Here is an 11,198-nt window from a genome sequence, read left to right on the forward strand (position 1 = left end):
TTTGGACCAAACAAATAATTACAATGAAGAAAAACGACAACAAAAGTATTTTTTTTCCTACTTTCTAATTTTTTGTTTGGCCCAAAAAACATTGTGTTTTATTGTCATGATTTGTCACAACAAGAGTTGGCTTTGTCCGCGGCGTAAACGTCTTTTAAATAAATACTTTTTGAAAAGTCTATGAACGTGCAATTTATTTTCCGGTCTCTCGAGGGGGGGCGGGACTGCGACGCTCTATACCTCTGAACTGTATTCAGAGTATAAGTAAACGTGATTTTTTAAACACTTTTGAAGCAGATTCCATGAAAGGATGCGTGCTGCCGGCGCACTGTTGTCCCTTCCATTCCAAGCACATTTCCAAAATAGCATTAATGATCCTCTTGACTTAATGCACACTGTAGCACCTGCTGTAATTCAATAACGCCCTGCATATGTACGGTATGCCAATATGGGATCAACTCGTTCAGTGACCTGCCTAGTATTGACGTCTGAGTTTAAATTGAATTCTCAATAATTAAGCTGCAGCATTCCCTCTGAAATAACACAGTCAATAAGCTTTTCAACTTCAATTACCAGCGTTACAAGTGTGAAAATAAAAAATGCGTTAAATGCATTGACAGGCCTTCATCTGCTCTGCTCCAAGAGTGTTAACAATTGGTAGCACACTTTGTATTGTTATTGGAAGCTAACGCAAAGAGCTCAACTGAAAAGATTGTCCGAAAATAACTACCGTAGTTATTTCAAACGCACCATTCGAGAATGACACGACACTCTCCTATGACAGATCCTCTCCTATGCCACCAAAAATGTGGAACGCCCTACCAACAGTCATTAAGACATGTGAATCCCTTGACTCCTTCAAAACCTGCTCTCACAGGGCACCTACGGACGGACGGCTGCAATTCCAAACTGGCCCCCCTTAAAACTCTGAATCAATCAATCTGGCACATCAGCCTTGCTTGTTTCTGTTTACGGCCCCGTTGACATACAATGAGCTACTGCTGGGACAAGGACGGGTTCATCCTTAGATGAATGACAGCAGGTTGTATGTAGACAGCCACATAAGATCCCAGCAGCATAGATCAACAATGTTAGTCACTATAAATGGAACAAAGCAACAATTACTGAACAAAATAATATAAATCGTACTGCAGAGTGACAGGCGTGAATATTATAATGGCAGTTTCACTGACGTAAATTAGGGAGAGTTTTTTGTGGGGAAGTTCAAATATTCACCTTGGCTTTGTTTGGCATGCCCATCCTTGCTTTCTTTATGAGTGTGAGTCTAAAAAAACAACTTTCTCTGTTCCCTGTCTCCTTCCCCCGTCTCCCCCCCACCTCCACCACAGCGTCCAATCCGTGCGAGGAGAATGATGGACGCGGGCCGTGCTCACACCTGTGTCTCATCAATTACAACCGCACGGCGTCGTGCACCTGTCCGCATCTCATGAAGCTCTCGCCCAACAAACAGTCCTGCTTCGGTGAGCGAGGGGCACACACACACACACACACACACACACACACACCACAAAGTCTGCTCTTACGGGTTTATAAGACATTCGTTTAGAAGCTGGTCCTCCTATGCTTTAGCTATTGAAAAATAGCAGACCTACAAGCTCGTAGCGCGCCACAAATCGAAGAATGACTGACATAGAAACATGGCTTTTTCAGAAAACTGTCATTTTCAGTCTGTTTTTTTTTTCCTATTCCTTTTGTTTTAATATCCTTTTGTTTTGCGGTTTTCACAGAATCACAATCTCAATCTCGGCTTCAATCGCAGTGTCGCAGTGTCTCTGATGTCATCGACACTGGGCTCACTTACTTCCTGGACTACATGTTGTCTCAGTAAGACAGCCCCTCCCCCCTTATCCACAAGGAAGAGCAGTGCACCAAAGCATTATGGGAATTGTATCCAGGAAGGAAGTGAGCCCAGTGTCTCTGATGTCATGGACGCTGCAGGGCTCACTTACTTCCTGGACTACATGTTTGTCTCAGTAAGACAGCCCCTCCCCCCCTATCCACAAGGAAGAGCAGTGCACCAAAGCATTATGGGAATTGTAGTCCAGGAAGGAAGTGAGCCCAGTGTCGATGACATCAGAGACACTATGGGCTCACTGATAAAATCTAAAATATCTAATAACCACATATTACACACATAAAGACCCCCCAGGGAAGTGTTCTATATCTTCTAAACGTCATTAACATATATTATTTTGCAAAAAAGGGTGAAGTGTCCCTTTAAAATAATGACTATAAATGCTTTAACCCATTCTGACCGGGCACCCATGTTGGTGTTGGCATCATGTTATGCTTTAGCTATTGAAAAATAGCAGATCTACAAGCTCATAGCGCGCCACCGAGTGGCGCGCTACGAGCTTGTAGGTCTGCTATTTTTGAATAATCGAAGAACGACTGACATTCTTAGAATCTGAGCTCAGGTCAGAATGGGTTAATCAGACCAGTGTGTGTCCAGCGGAAACCTCGTATGAATCTGATCTCAGGTCAGAATGGGTTAAGAAATCTCTTATGGGCAAAATGGATGCGACAGCACAACATGGCGCTCACTGCTATTGCCCCACAGCATATACTGTAAGTCGCTCTGCTCACGAGCGTTTGCTAAATGCCTACGAACACGTATGCCAAAAAAAAATACCAGAATGTCATGTGTCTTCTCAAAAAAGATTCCAAAAGTATTTCAGCATTATTTTACATACTAATCACTGTTCCTGACATTTAAGTGTACCCTACTCTACCGACTCAGGGCTCTGATACACATCAGCATTTGCATGGAGTTATTAAGCCATTCTGTGCGGGAGCCCCCTTTTGGTGTTTTAAGCATTATGTTATAATTTAGCTATTGGAAAATAGCAGATCTACAAGCTCATACGAGCTTGTAGGTCTGCTATTTTTTTTTTTTAATCGTGAAAATGTGCCTCAAATTTGTAATTTTTTTTTTCAGAACAAACGTTTTGAACTCAAATCTTTGCTTCTGGAGGAGGGTCCCTGGAACAACATATTTTCAGATGGGGGTCGGAGGCCAATTACAGATCATTTTTGGGGTCCTTGACATGAAATATTGGCAAACTGCCCATAGATCCGAAGTCCCGTTAGTCCGAACGTGCACCTCTCCCGTGCTTGCGGTTTAGGTTTAGGTTATAGGGTTAGAGATAGGGATAGGAATTTCGGAACAATAAACCTTCTGACTAATGCCACGGCACCAAATATTGAGTGATATAGGCCTAGAAACATAGGTATTTCTAGAAAACTGTCATTATTTCCAGGCCTAAATGGATTAAAGCCGTCGTTATCTGGCACGGCCGTATCCGACTGAAAAGGTCAAACACTTCAATAGGGCCCCGCCGCCACGGTGCTGCTCGTTCATATTTTAACCCCTTCAAACCGGGAACGCTCACTTTAGATTTTAACCACTTTATAACCATTATTTTGTACTTTGGCTTTTTTTTTTTTTAAATAGCAGATCTACAAGCCTGTGTAGATATTTTATTTATTTATTTATTTAAATCGTGAAAATGTGTGCAAATCTTTTTTTTTATATATATATATATATATATATATATATATTCTTTTTTTTTTTTTACTCAAATATTTGTTTCTGGGAAACAACTTTTTGAGATGGAGGTCGGCGGGCCCGTTACGTGTTTATAAGACATCCGTATAGAATCTGGTGTTAGCATTATGCTATGCTTTACCTATTAAAAAATAGCAGATCTACAAGCTCATAGCGCGCCACCGAGTGGTGCGCTACGAGCTTGTAGGTCTGCTATTTTTCAAAAAATCGAAGAACGACTGACATAGAAACATAGCTTTTTCAGAATCTGATCTCAGGTCTTACTGGGTTAATGCCGACTCGCCACGATTCCCTCCCTTTCTCCCCCTCCCTCCCTCCCTCCCCCCCCTCCCCCTCCCTCCCTCCCCCCCCCCTCCCCCCTCCCCTCCCCCCCTCCCCCCTCCTCAGCGCTGAAAAGGTTCCTGCTGTACGTGCGGCGCTCGGAGGTCCGCGGCGTGGACGTGGACGACCCGTACATGAACGTGATGACGGCGCTGACGGCGCCCGACATCGACGACGTCACGGTGGTGGACTACGACGCGCTGGAGGAGCGCATCTACTGGGCCGACGTCAAGACGCAGGCCATACGCCGGGCCTTCATCAACGGGACCCGCCTGGAGACCGTCATCTCGGGCGGTAAGGAATGAATTAGCATTTTTATGGCGCTTTTCTATGCACTATACCGGGGTTGTTTTCGTCGAAAAATGTTCGTCGACTACCATTTTTCACTGACTAAAACTAAATAAAAACGAATCTATGATGACTAAAACTAAGACTAAAATATACTGACAATTTCGTCAACAAATAAAAACTAGACTAAAATGTAAAAAAGAAATGAAGGGACTAGTGGACAAGAGATCCAGTTTTATGCTGGGTTGCATGCTGAAAATAGCAGATATACAAGTGAGATTGTATATCTGCTATTTTCAGCATGCAACCCAAGTGTAAAATATGTCATTACAACGACATCAAGGCCTGTCAAAACACATTTTAGTCGACTAAATCAACTGTAGATTTAGTCGACTAAAATCGTATGGCATTTAGTCGACTAAAACTAGACTAAACACTAGAACATTCCAGGTGACTAAAATGTGACTAAAACTAAGTGAAAACTATTCAAGAGACTGTGACTAAAACTAAAATAGAAATCTGCTGCCAAAAACAACACTATATGCACTATACGTGCCTACTCAAAGCGCTTCAAACGGTTCATTCATGCATACATCGGGAGGTGAAGAGGCGAACAGTCGACGCATGCAGCGTCCTCCTCACTTCCCCACATTCACACACCGACGGTGGCGAGCTCACACCGACCGACTCATTGGAGGCGACGCGGGGTTCAGTGTCTTGCCCAAGGACACTTCGACTTGTGGACAGGAGGAGGAGCCGGGATTCGAACCGCCGAGCCATGGATCACTGGACGGCCTGCTCTACCTCCTGAGCCACAGTCGCCCTGTCAAGGGGTCTTACCAGGCGGGCCTTCATCAATGGAACACACCTGGAGACGGGTCATCTCGGGCGGTAAGGAAGGGCCGGTATCAAAGGTGTCAGATCTACAAGCTCAAAGGTGTCAGATCTACAGGCTCAAAGGTGTCAGATCTACAAGCTCAAAGGTGTCAGATCTACAAGCTCAAAGGTGTCAGATCTACAAGCTCAAAGGTGTCGCATCACGACAAACAGCTGAAATGTATACACAAGGCTGAAGTGGTCAATGTATCTTTTGTAACAATAACCAAAATCTACAAAGTAACTATAGTAACTAAAGTTTTAAAGTAAATATATATAGTAAAAATACAATATTTGCCTCTGAAATGTAGTGCTGAAAATTGGAAAATCGGGGTGTCCCATGAAAGGTAACGTTGCTTTGGACATGTGAGGTTTCCATTCCGACGTAGACGATCTTCACCTTGGCGTGTCCTTACATGTCTCAGCCCTGACCCCCATCAATGGCCAAGAGGCAGCATTGTATTACTATGGACAAACTGTGTGTGTGTGTGTGTGTGTGTGTGTGTGTGTGTGTGTGTGTGTGTGTGTGTGTGTGTGTGTGTGTGTGTGTGTGTGTGTGTGTGTGTGTGTGTGTGTGTGTGTGTGTGTGTGTGTGTGTGTGTGCGCGCGCGAGTGTGCGTGACAAGTGCATATATAGGGCAATAAATACAATATATATACTGTATATATAATATACAGTGCAAAAAGAAAAATGGGGCTCCCTGCCTTGCTCATTGTGTTGCCCTACGCGCAGTGACAGTGTGCGTATATGTAACGACAGTGCTGTGTGTGTGCGTGCGCGTGCGTGCAATATATCACTGTGCCAGTTCAAGTAAAGAAAATTACAAATTCAAAACATACATACATTGTTTTATGTAAACACCGGACAAAGTTACATTCTGCCTTTAACCACGTAAGCCCATTACCTGTATACCTTTTCATATGACAAATAGCAACATCTCAAATCTTTTTTTTTTTTTTTTTACATTTTGCAATCTTTTGAAAATGTTTCCCTGTATAGTGACATCATGCCAAAAAGAGGTAAGCCAGGCTGAGAGCGGTTAATTGCACTCACCTGGGATCCTCGTCACTGTACAGTCTAGCTGGCTATAATCGCTACACCTGGGATCCCTGCCACTGTATAGCTGTGCTAATCAGGGATTATAGTTTGGCTGGAATGCAGTGTTCTGTTCTACAGCGACGCAGGGGGTCAGGGTTATAGTGTCCACTCATCTGTGGGATTATCCTGGCCCACCCATAGAGCAGCGGCATGGGGGCCCCAAACAGTGGTGGGGAAAAACAGTACTCACATGGTTTACTTAAAATACCAAAAGTAAAGTTTTCATATAAGTGTAGCTGAGTGAAAAAAATACAATATTTGCTTCTGAGATTCAGTGGAGTAGAAGTAAAAGAGTATTGGAAAATTGGAATTATAATAGGGTAGGTATACCCTCACAAAAAACATGCAGTAATCCTGGTCTCTAAACTGCCTCCCCCTGGCCAGCCGGGGCGCCTGATGGAGGGGAAAGGAACTGGTTGGAATAACGTGTTCCTTCCACGCGCTACGTCCAACCAGGGAAACTCCCCCTGCTGGAGGGGAAAGGAACTGGTTGGAATAACGTGTTCCTTCCACGCGCTACGTCCAACCAGGGAAACTCCCCCTGCTGGAGGGGAAAGGAACTGGTTGGAATAACGTGTTCCTTCCACGCGCTACGTCCAACCCATAGAGTTATATATCTATACATACAAGACACCCGAGTTCTCCTCCCATCCACTTGCATTAAGTTGCTCAAAAGCGCATGAGGCGGATTCACTCCTCCTTCCTGGTAGGAACAGAGTGCATTCTGGGACGGATTGCAATGGTGAGTGGCCCCAAACACATGAACGCGCTGCCGTTGAACGCGCACGAGCGTCGTCCGTCGTGAACGTGTACAATGTTAGTCAACGGACAGCGCGTTCATGTGTTTGGGGCCAGGCTGCAATACCTTCATTCGGCCACTATGTCCATTTCGCCTCAAGATTTCATCTGGGTGCCTTCTCTATTCATATATATACACTCTAAGGTCCAACCAGGGAAACTCCGCCCCTGTCAGGTGTAAAAGGAGCAACTTGGACACTCAGGCATGAAGGAAGCATGAGTTCAAGTCCGTTGCTCTCCCCTTGTCCCCCATATATGGGGACTAGGTTGGCCCAGGATCACATTAGATAATTGACACAGGGGTGAAAATTGGGTTACAAAATTGTGGGATATAAATAAATAAAAAAGGTTATTGAAAATTGGAAATAATAAAAGTACGGTATACCTCAACACATTTACAGGCTACAGTTATTTTCCACAACTAACCCCACTTACAGAATACTGAACAAGGCTGTGTTTGCTCAGCACTGATTATATATACATGAAGCAACATTGATTTGTAGAATTATTTGTAGGACTCAAATGTAAACTTCAAAGCGGTGATGCACGACATCTGTAGCATATTGATATTGGCTGATATTTCATACAAAAAGATCAATATCAAACCTACGTCAAAATAATTCATAATTATTTTCACTGATATTGAGCAATACGTTTTTCCACAGGTATTGACCCAATAGCTCAGTGATATTTCACCGATATTCACCCAATATTAATGTGACTGTTAGAACCAAAGTATATGAAATGCTTCAGAATTGTTACTGTGTGGTTAGGTAGGTTTGCGAGAAATCGTTTTGTTGTTGTTTTAGAACGCACTTTGAAAAGACATTAATGTCTGTGAGTGTTGACAGAGTTCAGAGCATTTGATTGGGAAATGTGTTTTGCATGATTTGCCAGGTCCACTCTTTTCATAATTTGCATAATTGTTTTTTTCTTTTTTTATAAACAAAGCATATTTGCTGATGACCGTTCTGTCGAGTAGTCACTTTTCACAGCAGCGATTCTTTTGATTGGCAGGCAAATTATGCACTGTATTTGTACGGTTACAATTCAACGAGGCAATTCAGTGTGCTTTACACAAAACACCCAGTAAAGAGAACAACACATTTGAATTTCAATAAAAAGAGAAAGAGACAAATATGTATCTCCTTAACCCATTTTGGGCGGGACCCCCTTTTGGTGTTAGCACCATGTTATGCTTTACCTATTGAAAAATAGATCTACAAGCTCATAGCGCGCCACCGAGTGGCGCGCTACGAGCTTGTAGGTCTGCTATTTTTTTATTTTTTATTGAACGACTGACATAGAAACATAGCTTTTTCAGAAAGCTGTCAGGATTTAGAAGACAATTTTAGAATCTGATCTCAGGTCAGGAACACATTCAGGATGCCACAAAGCAAAACAACACAGTATAAAATAGTTAGACAAAAGAGTGAGGGGGGAAAAAGGAGGAAAAATAAAAACTGAAAAATAAGATTGCAGGTACAAAAATACAGCTAAAGAATATACTACAGACGTAAAAACAGTTTAAGTCCAAATGTTATTCTGACCCCTCCACGAAAAGGCCTCGTTGTCCTGACCCCTTATCCATCATTTAATACATTATGGATAATTAGTGTGGACTTGAACAGTTTTTCGTCTGTAGTACTATTATTACAGCCAAATAATTGCAGATAAGGTAATATATGAACTGGCACGGTGTGTTTCATTTAGGTGCTACTGTGTGCCAGTGTGGAGAACTCTTTTACAGTAAACTCCATGCCTTGCACACAGAAACACTCTTTTAAAACAGGTCAATTTTTTTTCAGAAGGCCTTTGCATGTAATAATTTGTTGTGTAACCACTGTTGGCAATGTCTTTCTGTGCTTCACATCTTTAACCCATTCTGACCTGAGATCAGATTAAAAAAATGTCTATTACATCCTGACAGTTTCATTATTAACCCATTCTGACCTGAGATCAGATTCTAAAAGTGTCTTGGTTTTTCAAAAATAGCAGACCTACAAGCTCGTATCGCGCCACTCGGTGGCGCGATATGAGCTTGTAGATCTGCTATTTTTCAATAGCTAAAGCATAACATGATGCTGACACCAAAATGGGTGCCCGGTCAGAATGGGTTAACCTTTGATTGATTGTGTTTTTAACACACTGTATCACTCTGGGATTCCCAGTGAATGAAAAGTGCAATACAAATACAATGTATTATTATTGTTTAAAAATAAATAACACACCCGCAGCTAACGTTGTATAACGTAGCACCGATCCATCAACATGGCTGCCCATGTGGCGAGTGTCCAGAGGTTTTGATTGATTGAATATTTTATTAGGCAACAAAAATGCAAACAGCACAATGTACAGTCAGGCATTTTTGTCCAAAAAAAAGGATTTCACCGAAGAAAGACCTTGCAGCCTTGTTTCCATTCGGGTCCCGTCCACTCACACACATGACATGAATAATAAGTTAACACGGTAACAATATTTCCTCTAAACATGAAATATACAGTATGCACAGGTTGCGGCCGAAGGTTAATCGGAAAGGGGTTATTCGCACAGATTCACCTCCTCTCCCTTTGACCTGCCAGTCAAAGGGAGAGGAGGTGAATTTTTAGGCCTGTCTTGAAGGAAGCCAGTGATTGATTTGTTTTTGAGGGATGGGGGGGAGGGGGGGCATTCCACACCTGGGTAGCAGTGCTTTGGAAGGTGAATTTGCCCATATTTGTTTTATAAATGGGTGGCACCAGATCGTCCTTGCGGGACTTGCCAGGGAATCGGGATAAGCGGTTGGTTCTGGAAGGTTTCGAGTGACAGTCTCTTCTCTCTCTCTCTCTCTCTCTCTCTCTCTCCCTCCTATATAGACATTGTGAACTGCCGCGGCCTGGCTTTAGACTGGCTCTCAGTGTCAGTCTCTCTCTCTCTCTCTCTCCTATATAGACATCGTGAACTGCCGCGGCCTGGCTTTAGACTGGCTCTCAGTGACAGTCTCTTCTCTCTCTCTCTCTCTCTCTCTCTCTCTCCCTCCTATATAGACATCGTGAACTGCCGCGGCCTGGCTTTAGACTGGCTCTCAGTGACAGTCTCTCCTCTCTCTCTCTCTCTCCCCTATATAGACATCGTGAACTGCCGCGGCCTGGCTTTAGACTGGCTCTCAGTGACAGTCTCTCCTCTCTCTCTCTCTCTCCCCTATATAGACATCGTGAACTGCCGCGGCCTGGCTTTAGACTGGCTCTCAGTGACAGTCTCTCCTCTCTCTCTCTCTCTCCCCTATATAGACATCGTGAACTGCCGCGGCCTGGCTTTAGACTGGCTCTCAGTGACAGTCTCTCCTCTCTCTCTCTCTCTCCCCTATATAGACATCGTGAACTGCCGCGGCCTGGCTTTAGACTGGCTCTCAGTGACAGTCTCTCCTCTCTCTCTCTCTCTCTCTCTCTCTCCCCTATATAGACATCGTGAACTGCCGCGGCCTGGCTTTAGACTGGCTCTCAGTGACAGTCTCTCCTCTCTCTCTCTCTCTCTCTCTCTCTCCCCTACATAGACATCGTGAACTGCCGCGGCCTGGCTTTAGACTGGCTCTCCAGGAACCTATACTGGCTGAGCTCTGAGAACGACGAGTCCCAGATCAATGTGGCTCGCCTTGATGGCTCCCTGAAGACCACCGTCATCCACGGGATTGATAAGCCGCGGTGCCTCGTGGCGCACCCCGCCAAGGGGTAAGTAGATTAGCGCCGCAACATCTGTGCACTTCATCATTCAAAGCCTCCACTCCAAAGCCTTTCATGACGCATATCATTAGTACGTCTAAAAGGGAGAAAAAAAAAAACCCCGTCAAGGTGGACGGGAGAACAAATTGTTTCGCGAGCACGCGGGGAGCGATTTGTCAATAGAACCTTGACAAGGTCGTCGGGCGGAAAACCACAATCTATCGGCTTCCCTTCGGTTTTCGGCTCTAATTAGCGCCCGGGCAACATGACATCATCATTGACTATTGTAAACCTCCGAGATGGCTTTGTCTTAATGGGCTCACTAATCACTCACCTCCCCCTCGCATGTTGAGCTTTATATAGCTATTGAAAAATAGCAGACCTACAAGCTCATAGCGCGCCACCGAGTGGCGCGCTATGAGCTTGTAGGTCTGCTATTTTTTTTTAAAGCTGTCAGGATTTAGAAGACTTTTTTTAGAATCTGATCTCAGGTCAGAATGCGTTAAAGTAACCACCATTCTTCTGTGCG

The 11,198-nt window shown here is 43.9% G+C and overlaps 1 protein-coding gene across 1 annotated transcript in view; it reads left to right on the forward strand.

Moving 5' to 3' along the window:
- The window catches only part of LOC310867033 (low-density lipoprotein receptor-related protein 1B-like), a gene marked incomplete at its 5' end in the record, with an annotated part of 569,593 nt that overhangs the window by 294,028 nt on the left and 264,367 nt on the right, over positions 1–11,198 (forward strand). Inside the window, 3 exon segments of the mRNA XM_083776826.1 lie at positions 1,350–1,481; positions 3,977–4,204; positions 10,504–10,678. Of these exon segments, the coding sequence (XP_083632952.1) occupies positions 1,350–1,481; positions 3,977–4,204; positions 10,504–10,678 (535 nt within the window).

Source organism: Protomyctophum parallelum (assembly GCF_964188405.1).
Source record: "Protomyctophum parallelum genome assembly, chromosome: 11".
Classification (NCBI taxonomy): domain Eukaryota; kingdom Metazoa; phylum Chordata; class Actinopteri; order Myctophiformes; family Myctophidae; genus Protomyctophum; species Protomyctophum parallelum.